The sequence below is a fragment of the Dreissena polymorpha genome, chromosome 10, assembly GCF_020536995.1.
Source record: "Dreissena polymorpha isolate Duluth1 chromosome 10, UMN_Dpol_1.0, whole genome shotgun sequence".
In the NCBI taxonomy this organism is placed as follows: domain Eukaryota; kingdom Metazoa; phylum Mollusca; class Bivalvia; order Myida; family Dreissenidae; genus Dreissena; species Dreissena polymorpha.
The window spans coordinates 38,246,764-38,264,761 of NC_068364.1; the positions used below are offsets into that span (position 1 = coordinate 38,246,764).

At 35.0% G+C, this 17,998-nt stretch overlaps 1 protein-coding gene across 1 annotated transcript in view; it reads right to left on the bottom strand.

Annotated features, from left to right (window-relative positions):
• Positions 1 to 9,558, bottom strand: part of LOC127849056 (uncharacterized) — a 41,007-nt gene extending 31,449 nt beyond the window's left edge. Inside the window, exon 1 of the mRNA XM_052381779.1 lies at positions 9,468 to 9,558. Within this exon, the coding sequence (XP_052237739.1) occupies positions 9,468 to 9,531 (64 nt within the window). The 5' untranslated portion in view covers positions 9,532 to 9,558. The remainder of the gene's footprint in view (positions 1 to 9,467) is intronic.
• Positions 9,559 to 17,998: the final 8,440 nt, after the last annotated feature.

Consider the following 17,998-nt stretch of genomic DNA (forward strand, 5'->3'; position numbering starts at 1 on the left):
GCGCTCCATTTACGGCGGAAGAACTCGTTCAAGTAATTCAGTACAGTTCCTTGTGGAAATTCTGTTTCTATAAGGTTTCATTACCCTTCATAACAATGCACATATAATCTTTATATTATTACTTTGCATTTGACCCTCGGTAATTCAGATGGTCGGTTGGTCAGTCCGTGAGACCACTTCGTTTCCGAACGATATTTAAGAGAAAAGTCTGAACAACGATCATCCGAATTGGTATGCTGATTGAAGGAAGACGTTAATAAACTTTGAGGTCAAACGGTCGAAGTCAAGGAATGTTGTAGCCTCACAACTGATTTCTTTATAGACGATTTTGCTTATAATTGTGTACGAAGGAAGACGTTAGTAAACTTTGAGGTCAAACGGTCCTATTCAATGAAGTTTGTAAAATCACAACTGATTTCTTCATAGGCGTTTTTTTTCCAATTGTGTACGAGTTTGCTTTGACCAAGTTGTTATTTTGGTTACTAGAGAGAAATAGAGACACCAATAGTTTTTTAGGTCATCCTTTTCAGACTTGAAGATAATAGGGGCTTATAGCCACACACAATCTAGAGGATACTATAACTAGAGAATATATTACTAAGTATGTTGGCTTTGGTTCGATTCTGATTTTAGATATTTACACAGTACAGTGTAAATAAACGGTGAAAAGCATTAAAATAAAAAGAAAATTTGCTGGATTCGGTGGAAAGTCGATTTTTTCATTTCGTTCACAAAATATGTGCAGCATATGTATTTTTTTATATAGGATACATTCCTTTGCTCGCCAACTTTTCAGCAACATGTAACGAAGTTTTATTTTTGGATGCGCTTGTGTGCATATAGTACGCACAGGCTAATCAGGGACGACACTTTCCGCCTAAATTGGATTTTTGCTAAGAATAGACTTCATTTAAACGAAAAATGTAATACACGCGGAAAGTGTCGTCCCTGATTAGCCTGTGCGGACTGCACAGGCTAATCTGGGACGACACTTTACGCACAAGCATTATGCCCAGTTTTCTCAGAACGCGACTCACATAATAAATTACAGTAAATGAAACCTCTTCAAAAGATAAATAGCGATAATGTGCAGGCAAAACGTCAATGACAGTGAATCAACCAACACTAAAAGTTGTTCGCATGTGTTGTGCATCCTAATGAATATCATTTCGATATCGTTGATTGAATTGTTTGTAATTGTCACCGGCATTTTTAATTTATTTGTAGACGTATGGTCTATATAAGCATAAATCTCTCAGTTTTTGTGTTTATGTGCAGTTACTTCCCTTTGCTTGACAAATGCTTTGCCATTTATGCCATGTATGCCATTATGCACTTTTGTATTAATGCTTGTCTTAACCATGTTTAAATAACCTTACTGTCTCTCTTAACAGCTGCTTTTTAATATGTTATTATTATACATTTGTTAAAAATGTCGGTTTAAAAGCTAAGTATAGCTTATCTTATATGTTATGTACTCTTGCCGACTTTAAATAAAATTTACTTGACTTGACTTGGCATTGTCCCTTATGGGCATGTTTAGCCCCAGCATCCGAGAATAATAATAAAAAAGATAAATATTGCGTATTTGAAATGCAAGAACGAAAATTTCAAAATATCCAAATCTGAAAAATGTGTTAGAGAGAAATGAAAATGAAATGCATGTAATACGGAATAAAACGTTTATGGGTAACAGTTAAATAATAGATAAATATACGGAACCATATCATATCAAAATATTTACTACCATAACTTGCATGCTACGCTTTTCGTTGACTAAGGCAAACCTTAGAAAAAAAACTTGTTACCATTTTCGATGCCATATTTATGATTTGATCTTCATAAAACTTGGTAAGTTTTCCATCTGTACAATATCTAGGCTCTAAATGCAAAACAAGGTTACAAAAATCTTGGTAACGAGGTCAGACTTAAGAAAAACCTTGTTATCGCTCAATATGTCAAATAAATTATTTTATCTGGACGAGACATTTTAGAATGTTTATCTGAGCAAAATTAAGGTATTGTTTGAATCGAGGTCGATTTGGCTCAATAACTAGGTCAACAGGTCAAGTCTGCAACAATTTTTCTATGTAAACCTCTGACGAGGGTTTGAGGGTCATAACGACTCTTTCGTTTCATAGTTTTGTGCAGGATCAACGGGGTTCACAGTAGGTCTACGGACGGACTGGGCAGAATGTAAACACTTTACTATTGCAAACATTTCAAGTGATTGAAATACATTTGCAAAACTCTTTAATGCATAAAAGACAGGTTTTCTTGCCGTGTGTGATGATATCTTAAGATTTAAGAATGAATCATTGAATACGTATGAAATCGGTTCCTAAATTTGCACGTTACGAGCAGCCTAACCATGTACATGAATGCTGTACACATCGAATTTGTGGCAAAGAACACAGGCTTATTAAATTAAGTAATTCTGATGTATTTCACTTCGCCATACACAGCATAAAAATGTTTTTATGCACAAGTTGAAATTCTTAAAAAAAATGTTTTTAAAAGATAGTTGAAAAATAAGCGCCTATACCGGTGTGTTTACATCAATTAACGTTTAATGTGAACCCCACACATTCACGCGATCCTGCACTATGTATTTGACACCGAAACTGACCTAATGATATGGAAGCAACTTCCAAGAGGATTCTTAATACGACCAGAAGCACTTAGCTATCACTGAAATGTGTATGGTCCATTAAATGCACGATGAACAGTGAATGTGCTAAAATAGCCTTGATTTGTCACTTGGCTCGGTTCCCATGATTGGGCCTATATTTAGACAGTGATGTGACTGACATATAAATAGACCAAAACTCCAGTTTAACCCATTTATGCCTAGTAGACTCTCCCATCCTTCTAAATTGGATCAATTTATTTCCAAAATAAGGGATGTCTGGTATATTTATTTCTATTTTTAGAATATTTCTTACAGAATATCGTTTAAGCAAACAGTGTAGACCCTGATGAGACGCCGCATTAGGCGACGTCTCATCTGGGTCTACGCTGTTTGCAATGTCCTTTTTTCAGGACGCTAGGCATAAATGGGTTAATCGGTAGGGGATCATTCTTATGATTATCACGACCTTTAGTTTAGGCAAGTTCCCATAGCTATATAATTAGACACAAAATAAAACACTGCAAAAATACAAACGCTAATAAATTCAAATGAAGTCGATGCAAAGCAATTTAACAAGTTTTAGGTCACATTAAGCACACGTTTATTCGCACAGCATATACGTGAAAATAGATATTAACCTTTTAGAATCAATCTCCAGGCAGAGTTGTCGTTCCTTGCTCTCATGTAACCGTCGTGCAAAAGATGGTTTAAGAATTATAATTTTAATCAAACTGCAGCGTAGTGTTATAACCCACAAACGTTTTACTGTAACATAACGTTTTTTTAAGATAAGTGGTACAGAAAATACACGTCGAATATCTTTTTAAAGCTTTTTCTTGTTATATTTGATCGAGAATGTAACCCACCTCCCAGTTTCGCTGAATGGATCAAGTTCCCCACGGGTACTTCTTCCCCGTACCCCTATTTTTTTTCTTACCAAAAATTGTTCGTACCCAATTTTTTTCGTACCCAATTTTTTTCGTTCCCAATTTTTTTCGTTCCCAATTTTTTTCGTACCCAATTTTTTTTCGTACCCAATTTTTTTTCTACCCAAATTTTGTTTTCTACCCAAATTTTGATTTTACCCATTTTTTGGGCATAATTTTTGTACCCACAATTTTCGTAAATTTGTTGTCTCGTACCCAAAATTTTCGTACCCACATACACACTTTTGATGATGTAGATAAACTTAAATTGATGCTTTTATATCCATCCTCTTCAAAAGCATCGTTACATCAGTACTGTCAGTACTTTAATCCTCCCGGCTGCCCGGTTATTCGAAAAGGAATAATTTTGATACAAATATACCAGTGCATGGTGACCAATGAGACCTTAATGTGAATGGTAGACAATTTAAAGACAAGTCATGTCTAGTTGCCCCTCCCTCGAAAGGCAATGCTATGCTAATATATGCAGGCAGTGGATGTGCCATAAATGGCAGGGTCTCGTTCACTCGCAACTGGCAGTGCTTTTAATAGACAATAGCTGGATACGTTGCTAATGAATGCAAGACAATCAACGACATCAGCTTTTTGCGTGACCATAAGCTACCATTGTCCGAGCCGTGACCTGATAATTCCGATATCATGCAGAACTTGCAGATGAACTGTACACGAACTAAAACATGTATTGGTTCTTTATATGGCTTTACGCTTCTCGTTTCAATATTATAATTAATAATTAAATTTCTTATATGGCTTTACGCTTCTCGTTTCAATATTATAATTAATAATTAAATAGTTTGTTACAGAATGAAAACGAATGAAACACACTAAAATAATGAATTTATTTTCTTTGTTATTTCCACTTTGATTATCTCTTATTTAAGGAAAGCGACTAGTTGCCTTTACAGTCCAGTGCAAATACGTCAATATAACATCAAAATAAACAAATGATTTAACCCTTAAAGCACTGGAGCCGAATTTTAAAGGCCTTTGCAAACAGTTTGGATCCAGATGAGACGCCACAGAACGTGGCGTCACATCAGGATCCAAACTGTTTGCTATTCTGATAGCATTCTTTGAAAAAAATCGAAGAAAATGCTAATTTTAGAAATTCAGCAGACGACATTTTAGCAGAAGACAAATTACCCAGCATGCAAAGGGTTAAGCTCGGGTAACAGAATTGAACCATTCACCGCTATTGATTAATTGCATTGCTAAAACTTTTTAATGCAATAATTATCAAATACTATTTCTTTATCTTAGCTTATAGATAATTAAGCAGCGTATATTTTGTATTAAACATTGACCGTCTGTTATACACTATACCTTATCGTATCAGAGAAATCTCATTTTGTTGAAGTATATGATTTTTATTAATTGTTTCCACATAATTCCGTCAGCGAATATTCCGTTTTATAGCAACGGTCATCACCGCTTTAATCGTGCAGTGTTTATGGTAGGAAACTAATTCAAGCATTGTTATGTCAGTACGTATTCTGACGAAACTCTCGTTTCTATCAGATTTCCTCTCACTTCATTACCATACACATATCATCATAAGAACTTGTCAATCCTTTCAGAATAGGGGGTTTAGCTTCAAACATTTCGCCATACCTGAATTGCAATTACTTTATAAGTAGTTTTAAGCAGGTTTGTTGCTGTAATAATACTAATGATAATGTATAACATTCATTTTATTTTAAAGTTTAAAATATACTTTTCGCATGCGTTGTTTTGGGCAACCGCCTTGGAACGGTCCATGTTAAGTATTTAGGGTTGAGATTAAAACTTACTATAAGCCCATAAATAATTACTTCGCAAGGAATTTACATTGTTTTATAAGTTATAGTGGATACTATGTCAAAGTAGTGTTTGTTTGCCGTGGATTAGTGGATGTGGTGTCGTCTAGCGACCAAGAGGTCACGGGTTCGATCCCCACTGTGGGAGCGTTCTTTACATCTCCCTCATAGGCACCAAGTAATGGTTCTGGGGTCCATCATATCAACGATCGTACGACAATATTAACTTAAGATTGACTTTTGTTATTTTAGAATATAAGTGATTATGATCTGTATGTTTCAAATATAAAGGATATTTGACAGCTACTTTGGAAATGAATGGAAATGTTCAACAAAAGTAATTATTAATGTGACGGTTACATATTTATGGCACTTCGAAAATTGCATCGTAAGGTGAGAATGTCGTACGATGTTTGATAAGACGGGCCCCAGGTTCCAAAAAACGGACTGAATGTTTATATAAGCCTAAGACATTATATGCAATCGAGCTAAAATAAATAGGTTAACACTAATTGCAATTGAATTTCGCACCTGCTTGCAACATTAAGTCTAGATTGTAACATACTTGTATGTACAATATCCAGGTTTAAATACACAAACATACACAATGTATGATAATACAACAGGACAGTAGTGCGCATTTGTTTTCAACAGGCCGTAACCATTTATCATGCATAGACAGAATTATTTATTAGGCGTGTGTTCTCTATCGATTTTGATCAGGAGATCGAAGGCCAAGGACACAGTGGCATGCTTAACGTTTTAAGAACTTAACAATTTCACATATTTACGACTTGACTTTAGACAAGAATAAAGAGGATGCGTTTTTCTTTCTCAATTTATGGTGCTCATTACGACGCGCAATACCGCCATATATTTATTCTTTTCGAACATTCTTTCAAGGCCTTAGATGAACCAAACATCCTTTAGAATTATTATTACAAAACATTGATCGCGTGGACATTTATTATTTTTTTGACTGAAAAGCATTTTATTTTTCAAATGTATTCGCTTTGTACATTATATATGCCTCTCAAATGTATTCGCTCTGTACATTATATATGCCTCTCAAATGTATTCGCTCTGTACATTATATATGCCTTTTAAATGTATTCGCTTTGTACATTATATATGCCTTTAAAATGTATTCGCTGTGTACATTATATATGCCTCTCAAGGGTAAGTCGCCACATAGACTGTTACGCATTTCATGTTGTCTGCAAATGATGATTTCATACATTTATAAACGGTCTTCATATGTTGAAATAATGCAGTTAATATTATATTGCGATTTGTCTCGTCATTTTGGTCACCAAATATTTGAATTGCCCTATTTTTCGTTTAATTTCTCGATACATTTCTTATCTCCCCATCTTTCCAGTTACATGCATCAAAGTCTTACATTTTGCATCCGCTTGTGTGTGTTTGTCGACGCCAATTTAAGCCTTGTCCATTCATAAATCAACTTTGAGTTCATATAACCCGATACTGTTTTGGGGCTAGAAATAACTTTAAGTGATATTATGGGCATCTAACAGTATATGCTATGTTTAAAGGTGTCTATCGCAACCCTTGTTTATTTTTGGTGTTTTCACTTCATATACACGTATATTTGTTAATGCAGCATCAACATATTAAAACGATATCCCGTAAATAAAAAAATAATGCATTTGAATATCAACCGTATTTTCGTTATGACAACTGACGACAGAAATTATTCGATGTACGATGTGAGTCTAAATGTAGTTTTCATGCAGATTCGTTCATACGACACACAGACACAATTTTGTTTTACGAATCATTTCGGCATAGAGGACTGGGTGAGTCATGTAAAATATCGAATATAATATATATTTTTTATAAACAACAGGTAGCAAGATGAATTGGTCAGTTACCACATTTTAACTAACTATTTTGACCTGTTAATTCTTTTCAGCTCAATTCAACAGTGAAAAATGCGCATAATATCACTTTAATAAATCGCTAATACATGACATTTTATACAGTAAAGAATCACGATAAGTGGAATAATGTCTGCAATAGTCATTTACTGAAGTTTAAGTGGGTGGGTATAATGTCATACATTTTTATTTTATTTAAAAATACTGTAAATGAAAAATTCTTAAAAAGCTAAAAAGAAATACTGTATACAAACTCGTCAATATCGGCGAATTATCCACGACTTTAAGGTTTCGTGCATTTATTGAATCATTTCAATATTGATGATTGAGTTGTTACGCGAACGTGCCTAACTGGCCGTATTGCCGCCATCATCACACTAAAATATTATAAAATAACATTATTTGATATTTAAGTAACCATTTGAAAGATTTGCAAATTGATACATTCTGAAATGGTATACATAGACTCAAAAATGAAATCCGTATTATACCGTATGAAAGTTTACGGGAAACCTATAAATTATAGATAAGAATACAGAACCATATCAAAATAATTAAACCATAAATCGTTTGTTACTCGTTTCAATGATATGTAGAAAAAAGCGCCTACAAGTGACATTTTTTATAAATATATTTTTGTTTCTTGCTTTTTCTTTAGATTATATTTTATGACTGTTCAAATGCTCTGGTGTCTGCAGTAAATACGTAAATACGCAAAAAATTGAACGCACGTCACTAAAGCAGTACTGCTTGTACATAAATATAAACGCTATATTTGGAGCTATATTCAACGTTTTAGTGTAAATGTATATGTATCCAAATGACAATAAGTATATATGTACAACCCAACCAGAAACAACCCAACGGGCTACATTATACGTTATTGCATAGTAATACTATTGGTTGCATACCAACAATTTTGGACATTTGTTTGGTGTTTGTTTTTTGTTAGATACCAGACAACGATATCCGAATCGCAGTAAATTGCACCACTTGCTTTAACTCAAAATATGAGTCAATTTCAACCTGACCTGACAGCATATTGTGCGCTTCATTGTGCTTAGAAAACGCTTCGTTTGTCAAAAGCAAAAGTTTTATTAATGCAATTTAAACGGAATTTCCAAAGATTTTGAACCAAATATGTTCCGATGAAGGCAATGTTATGTACATATAAAGATTTCTAAAAAATTAAAGCACTTTCAAGATTTTTCTTTTAAACATATTTTTTAAGAACCCATTTTGTGTGCTGTATTCAAAGTTGTTTACATGTTTTTTTTGAGTAAGAATCTAAGAATATTTAATTATCACACATGAGTACTGCATAATAAGCAGCCTTTGAAACTTGTACTTAAAATTCACGACCTTAGTTTCACAAAAGATGCTAAGCGTAAATATCTTTATTTCAAATATTATGAACAGCTTACAAAACCATAAATACGTGTGTATGCGCCTTAACCCTTTGCATGCTGGGAAATTTGTCGTCTGATAAAATGTCGTCTGCTGAATTTGTAAAATAAGCATTTTCTTCATTTTTTTTCAAAGAATACTATCAGAATAGCAAACAGTTTGGATCCAGATGAGACGCCACGTTCTGTGGCGTCTCATCTGGATCCAAACTGTTTGCAAAGGCCTTCACAACTCGGTTCCCGCACTGTAAGGGTTAATGTCCTAATCAGCACATTAAAGAAAGAAAAAACTGCTTAATTATTAACAAAGTGAAACTCCAATCGCTTCAGCAATAGAGAAATCATACTTGTAAAACGATGGCATGTATTAATGTCAAGTTATAAATGGCCGAAACATTCGGGTTCAGTCCAAAAACACAAAACAAACATAACCATGTTTAAATAAGGGCCAATGTCCTCCTAACGATCCATGCAGACCGTTGAAATTCTTTAACAGTCGGTGATTCATATAAGCCCTTTAATATGAGCATGACAACGGCAAAGCTCACGCATATTTCGATAACAACTAGGGTCACCTCCATTGTTTAACAAACCCGTAACTCTACGATCAAATTGCCTTCTTTTCAATTGAAGTCAAGAAGTACAGAGCATTTCATAGGCAAGAAATGCGGATTTTCATTATATTCCAAATGTGCATACATTTAGACCCAGGGCATTCGGTTTGATATGCACTCTGAAAAAAGCAACAATAAACAGCATATAAACAATGCTAATCAAGAACTTACTTCTCGTATCGATCGTCAGAGACAATAATCCAAGTAATTTCAAGAGCATTATGGTAGTTTCCATGCTAGCGAGCGAATTCCGTATGCTTCCAATTCCAATAACCAAGTACGGTGAATGGAGATAGAAAGAGCGCCGTTAAAGCAAAATCCTCCGGGAATGCTTCACCAGTAGCGTCGTTTCGTGAGCATGATTGGTATTATTGGAAAATGTACCGGCATGACAACAGCGTTTTGTCATATCTGATCATGACCAGTCTAACTATTATGGTTATATTTTAGGCGATAGTCTACATGTATCTATGCGTTACGTCAATCGCTAACGAACGTGTACCCGTTGCAAGCACGCTGTTTTTTCGATATCTATGTAGGGCTTATGTCATACAGCATACGTTTCCATCCGGGTGACCCAGAAGTTTCCTTCCAATAATAGGCGTTTGTAAATACATGAAGATGTGGTTATTTCTCAGGACCACAACGAGGCAATTTTAATGTGCATGTGCATTCCTTTGAGCATACACGATGATGCTACGAGCAAAATGTATGCAGTATCGTCCAAAACAAACAGCGTAGAGAGAATACATTTGACTAAAGAGGAAACACCTGCCTCAATGTTTAACCCATGTATGCCTAGCAACTAGAAAAAAGGCATTGGCAAACAGGGTAGACCCAGATGAGACGCCGCATGTTGCGTCGTCTCATATGGGTCTGCGCTGTTTGCTTAAAGGCTTTTCTGTAAGAAATATTCTAAATATAGCAATAAATATACTAGACATCCCTACTTTTGGAAATAAATTGATCCAATTTAGAAAGATGGGAGAGTCCACTAGGCATAAATGGGCTAATGTAATCATCAACGGATAGGTATGTAAATAAAATCATCAATGGTCACGTTTATACACCAAAGCATAAGGGTATGCATATAAATAAAATCATCAAACATGATGCATATAAATCAAATCATAAATAGATACAAATATGAATCAAATAAAAAATTACTATGCATTTCATCAAATCTACATTTTGATCTTAGGATTGAGTATGTTATCGTAACAATACTGTCTTATCTGAAAATCAATCGTTCTCTTCTAGTTCAAGAAAGCAATAACTGCTCTCAAAGGCTCAAGAAATACATTAATAATTTCGTGATAGGGTACCCTCGGGGAGGGGGTGTGACTACAACATTGGAAGAAAAAAGGTGATACATAGATAATAAATGCAGATAAATCATGTTTTTACTCGTGACGGCAGTGGTAGCCGTTTGTGACGAAAACATAGTGGAGGTAAATGTTGCGAGAATATTTTTAATTGCAAAAACTATAGATTACTTATTTATATATCTCATATGTTCCTAAAATGAACCAATATTGATTTGCAGTTATATTTTTAAATGATTGAATAAAGGCGGACAGAATAGTTCTTCCGTACTGCTTTGGGCTTTTACGAGTACATGCGTACAGCTAAAAGCAAGTAGTTGGAGTTGGATTGTTGAAACTATCGGAATGTGCAAAGGCCATACACGTTTTTGTCATAAAATTTACCAACCTCCGCGCAGAGACTTGACGGGAACCAGCATAGCTGAATCAAATTGTATGTGAGTGAAAAGAACGACAACTCTGCGTGGATATTGCAAAATTACTCAAAGAGTATTTTTATAAGTGGTTTTTAAACCTCGAATATAACTTACTGTCATTCCAGAATGGCGATATATGAAACCATGTTTGATTTTCTCGTTAATTATCCAAATGTCTTTTGTGCTTAAAAAGGATGTGACAAAGGTAAACAATTGCTGTAGCAGTTACTAATACAGTCAGAAATATTTTAAGAAAAACATGGAAAGGACGTATATTTTATTGTATGCTAATTATAAAAGCAATCCATTTTAAATTGGCTGCAAGAATTTTCACCACGTGCGGGCGCGCAAACGTTGGTGCGGAGCTCACAGACCAAGGCCACACAGACAAGTTATGTATGGGCATGACACGTCTTTTCAACTTTTTATCCCTCGTCATAGGCGGAGGAATAAAGAATTGACGTTTTCCGAAAGCCTGTCCGTCCGTCTGTCCCAAAACTAGTTGGGACTATATCTCATAAACTATATAAAATTACCACATGAAACTTCATAGGTGTATATATATATATATATATATCAATGAGAAGTGCTGTGCACAAGAACCATAACCCTATGTTTCTTTAATAAGAGTGATTGTCCTTTGTTTTTTGTTGTATGATGTAACTTTTTCAGGGCTATATCTAAGATACCATTAATACTTCAACATGAAACTTCATGGATGGGTAACCGTGTAGTGATATTAATGAGGAGAAGTGTTATGCTTAAGAACCATAACCCTTCACTTTCTTAAATAAGAGTTATGGCCCTTTTTTGTATGATGGAACTTTTCAGGGTTATATCTCGGTTATGAATCATATGAAACAACATTTCAAAATGAAACTTCCTGGGTGTGTAGATATAAATGGGAAGACGTGTCATGCACAAGAACCATGACCCTGCACTTTCCTAACAAAGAGTTATTCCATTTTGTTGTTTTCTCAGATACACTACATATTGCATTTTGTTGTTTTCTTAGATACACTACATGATTTCAACATAAAACTTCATGGGTGTGTTGATATCAATGAGGATAATCGCAATTCATTAAAGCAACTACCCTACACTTATTTTTCATCATTTTACCGTACAGCAAGGGATTTGCGCCCATCGATAAACACACTTTATTTGGCGGGGGATATCAACTCAACAAATTGTCTTGTTATATTTAATCTGACAGTTTAAAATTAATCACTCTTAGATTGATAATGTCATTAAACGCATTTTGCTGTACATATTTTGAAATGTGACCAAAAGTTTGAAAATTGATGTCAAACCACTGCTACAGGAATTGGCATAAGTAGACTAGAAGTAGTGTGGATTCTGCTCTGTATATAAAACTCAGAATCCACTTTTTACGTCTAATTATTTAGACTACCAGTTTTGTAGAAATGACACTTGACTAAATCTCCAATGTCATGTTCTAGATGTGGAGCAGCTGGATACTCAAGCACAGTTTTGGATTCTTGTTCTTGTTTTCAGATGTGATCTCCATTAGCTTCTTGTTCCGGATTGGACTCATAACTTGCCGAGATGATCCTGATTGATGACTTCCACTACGTGGTGTAATTGTTGCAGAGATAAGTATTTTGTGAGTTTTTCAGGTATCAAAAGTAGCCACTTAAATCTTAAACAGGCCAATATAATTTAAAAAAAAATGCATATCAAGAATGATTTTTTTAAAGTTTGTTTTATGCCAATTGTAAATTAAAATCGTCCAACACATTGATCACAATTGTATTCATTTTTCACTTTGGCCTCTTGCTATTGCTGAAAACGTTCTATAAATGAGCCGCACTCTATGATACCAGGGCTTAAGGCATGTGCATTAAGTCCCATATGAGGCTGTAGAGTCCGCATAGGCTATGATGGACACCACTTTCCGCCCAAACTGGATTTTCTCTAAGAAGAGACTCCCTTTAAACGAAAAAAAAAATACAACATTAAAGCGAAAGGCTAATCTGTGACGAACCAGTATGCACATTCATTAAGCAGACTCGAATGTATAGGTTGAGTTCCAATCTAGGTCACCTGCATCCAAACACTCGGTGAGCGGGTCAATTGTTAGGAAAGCATTGTAATCACTCAAGAGAAAGCATGTATAACTCAATCTTCACAATTTTTATCTAAACAACATCTAGACCAAGTTTGAATCAGGGCAACACGCATCCAGAAATAAGGCACCAGGTCAAATCTGTGAAAAATCTAGTTGCAACTCTAGTGGCCACATTTATGATTCAATCTTGATATAACTTGGTTTGACTAATTATAACAATGTCTAAGCCATGTCTTGTTCACTTGGGTCCAAACACTAGGTCACTAGGTCAAATCTTAGAAAAATCTTTTAACAACATTAGCGACTGCATTTATGACCCAATCTTCATACAACTTGGTCAGAATATATATTGACAATATCCAGGCCAAGTTTTATTCTGAATCATATGTGTCCAAAAACTAAGTCGCCATGTCAAATCTGTCAGAGACCACATTTATGCTTCACTATTGATAGAACTTGGTCAGAATGCTGTCTGGCAAATATCTAGGCTGAATATAAATCTGGGTCACTTGCTTTACAGTAATAGGTCTAATCTGAAAAAACAAACAAACATGTTACCCCTCTAGAAGCCACAGGTATGACCAAATCTTGATGACAATTTGTCAAAATGTTTATCTTGGCCCAGTTCGCATCTGTGTCATGTGCCTTCTAAATCTAGGTCATCGAGTCAAATCTTAGAAAAGCCTTTTGCTACTCTAGAGGCCCCATTTGTAACTCAAACTTGATGAAACTTAGTCCGATTTTGTATCTTGACAATGTGTTTGTTAGTTCACTTGGATTTTTTCCCCGTTTTTCATAGTTTTCAGTCATATCACGGTGATCAGTTAAGACACTCACACCTTTTTCCATGGATAGCTGGTTAAACAATACTTAGTACACTCACTTATGCCAGTAAGTGACAACTGTCCTGCATGACCAGTGTCAACACAAGTTATGTGTCAGGGGCGGATCTTGACAATATCTAGGCCAAGTTTTAACCTGGGTCATGTGTGTCCCAAAAATAGGTCATCAGATCAATTCTAAGGAAAACCTCGTTACCCTTCTAGAAGCAACTACTTAATCTCAATAACATGTTTATCTTGACAATATTAAGGCAAATTATGTATCTTTTTATGTGCGTCCAAACACTAGGTCACAAGGTCCAATCTTTTAATCTCTCTAGAAGCCACATTTGTAACTCAAATCTTGATGAAAATTGGTAACAATATTTTTCTTGACAATATCTAGGCCAAATAACATCTGGTATATGTAGGGTCAACAACTAGATCAAGGTCAAGTCTTTGACCTTGAACTCAGGTGAGCAATTCAGAGCCATATTGCCTTTTTGATTGATGTAGCCCAGTCTAATGCTGTCCATGTCAGAGATTTATATACTCCCAGGGCTCGACAGGCATTAAACTTGCACTTCTCTGTCCTTATTAGTATCTGCAGAATTATTCGGCTGCAGTTATATAAGCCTTGTTGATATTCAGTGATTCTATTGGGAGCTTTTGTGATTGCCATTTCCCGTTTGTCCATCTTCAACATTTACACTGTACAAGTTACATTTCCTTTTCATGTTTTATGAAATTTTGGAATATTTGCCCCCATATATTTTCTGACAACACACAGCGACAGACACATGACAAAGTGTGATCACAATAACTCACCTTCAGTGCTCACTACTCAGGTGAGCTTAAACAACTTAAAGTGTTGTTAAACTTGATCCAATAGTTTGTCCTAATCTGGGCAGAGTTTGAAACTGAGTCGTGTGATGTAAACAACAAGGTCACATGGTCAAATAAAAGAAAAAGCTTGGTAAAATCCTTGAATTTGCTTCATGAAACATGATCAGAAGATGTTTAGCTCGACTATTATATATGAAATATATATAGTGGAACTATCCTACTCACCCCGGCGTCGGCGTTAGCGTTTGCGTTGGCAATAGCGTTGGCGTTGGCGTGCAAATGTTAAAGTTTGCGTACTACCCCAAATATTTTCAATGTCCCTTGACATATTGCTTTCATATTTTGCATACGTGTTTACCAACATGACCCCAACCTATAAACAAGAGCAGACAACCGTATCAAGCATTTTGACATAATTATTGCCCCTTTTATACTTATAATATGCATACTATTGATAATTCTATGTTTAAGTTTGCGTACTACCCCAAATATTTCATATGTCCTTTGACATATTGCGTTTATATTTTGCATACTTCTTTACCAACATCACCCCAATCTATAAACAAGAGCAGACAACTATATCAAGCATTTTGACAGAATTATGGCCCCTTTTATACTTAGATAATTGAACATTTTGCTTAAATTGCCATAACTTCTTTATTTATGATCAGGGACAACACTTTCCACCTAAACTGCATTTTTACTAATGGGAGACTTTTTTGAAACGAAAAATACCATTAAATTGGAAAGTTTTGTAACTACACAGGCTAATCTGGGACGACACATTATGCACATGCATTAAAACCCCTTTTTACAGAGCACATCCCTTTTGAATTACTTAAGATTATAACATGTATTTTTCCAGAATATCACTCAGCAATACACCAAGTACAATAACAAGAACTGTTTCATTTAAATCTTATTTGACCCTTTCCCACTCAGAAGTCAAGTGAAAATGACGTAACACGCAGCCTGTTCAGGTATTATGCTGTTTGCTGCTCATCAGTATCTAAGGTTTGGAACTGAAACCTGTAAAACTTGGATCTAGTAAGAAAGGTCTTTAATTAAATTTGACTTTCTTAGGAACAACACTGTGTAAACATACGTATCTAAATGGTAAAGTTTTAACGTTTTGTCCAATAAACATGGTGCAACAGAAGCTGTTATTGGAACCTATCTTCATGATCTATAAATCATTTGTGATTGACCTATTGAACTTTTATTCTTGTCTTATTGATTTATAAATAATTTGTGATTGACCTCTTGATCTTTTGTTCGTTTGTCTTATTGATTTACAATTAATGTGTGATTGACCTTTTGAACGTTTATTCACCTGCCTAATTGATCTATAAATAATGCGTGATTGACCTATTGAACTTTTTTTCCATCTCTTATTCATCTATACATTATGTGTGATTGACCTATTGATTTTTATTTCCATGTCTTATTGATTTATAAATAATTTGTGACCTACCGGTATTGAACTTTGTATTCACAGCCTCTCGTGAAGGAGAGATAAGCCACTGGCTACTTGGGTTGTTTTAGTAGAGATGTCCCCATAACTAAATCTCAGAGTTAAATCTGAACATATATTGTACGTTTTGTGTTCTGTTCATAATAATAATCCTAGAAGTTAAATATTGGTGTTTCATGAAAAACTTTATTCCTCTGAACTACACCTTCTCAGATTAATTTCGTTCCTTCTGGTCTCAGACTTGGGCCTTATGGTCCTATTTTTTTTACACTTAACTACAAGCCAATTGGGTTGTTTCAGTAGAGATGTCCCCATAACTAAATCTAAGGGTAAAATCTGAACATACATTGTACGTTCTTTGTAGCAATATTTTCAAAAGTTATTCATAATAATAATCATAGAAATTAAATATTGGTGTTTCATGAAGTACTTTATTCCTCTGAACTCCACCTTCTCAGATTACTTTAGTTCCTTCTGGTCTCAGGCAAGGGCCTTATGGTCCTTTTGGTTTTTACCCTTTACCACTAAGATATGTAGTTAACCCTTAAACAATTTAAGACCTTTTTAACAATGTTCAAGTTTAAAAGGCTTTATTTCCAACCCTTAGATACTGATGAGTAGTAAACAGCATAAAACATGAACAGACTGCGAGTTACTAACAGGCTGTTCTTGTTTTATGGTGTTTGCACATAGCCAATTTAACTTTGCTCCTGAGTTGGAAAGGGTTGAGAGAGGGATCAGATAACACGTTTTTTTTATCAGGTTGGGATTGGATATTTTCGAGTTGGGATGGTGTTAATTCAGTATGCAAAGTTTAATATATATCAGCATTCTTAATTAAGATATTTGTTTCAATCAGAATTTTTTTTAATACCCTGATGATTTGAAAAAACACGATAAGTTTGCAAAATGTATTATTTCATTCAAATTGTTCAGGGTTGTCTATATTCATTTAAAGTATACACCCGTTGTTTTGGTCACAATTCAACATAATAAGTGTAGTCCCATAACATTACAGTGACTTCCCATGTGACGATCGGATGCAGTTATTCGCCCCTGTTTGTTCTAGACACAGACTCCGGGCTGGGTAAAATATTTTGTTGGAACAAGGGACCAGCCGCAGTTTATCCCTGTTTGCCGACACCAGATTGCTCAAGGCCCGCCGAACAACCAGCCGTTAAAAATGAAAGGACACTATCAATTGACTTTAAAAATAAGAGGATAAAATCTAGAATCGCAACAGGAACAGGGTGCTGCTTAGCCCATTTATGCCTAGCGGCTAGTAAAAAGGCCTTGGCAAACAGCGTAGGCGCAGATGAGATGCCGCATTATCTCATCAGGGTCTGCGCTGTTTGCTTAAATGAATTTCTGTAAGAAATATTCTAAATATAGGAATAAATACACTAGACAACACTAATTTTTGAAATAAATTGATTCAATTTAGAAGGATGGGATTCCTTCCGAAAATTTCATTAATTTCAAGTTCCAGAGATCTCGCATGGAAACCTAAGTACCAAATACATGTTGAAGGATGGATGGAAGGACAAAAATAATTAGAGAGTGAATCATTTGGGAAATTCATTTTGCAACCTGGTGTAATACAGACTTAGTGGCAGATTGATGAACAAATCAGTGAGAGCATCATCTTACAGTCTCAAACTATGTACCGCTAGTGCTCACGGTAATATTGAACATGATTTCCTGCCTTAAAATAAGTTATACTGTTCA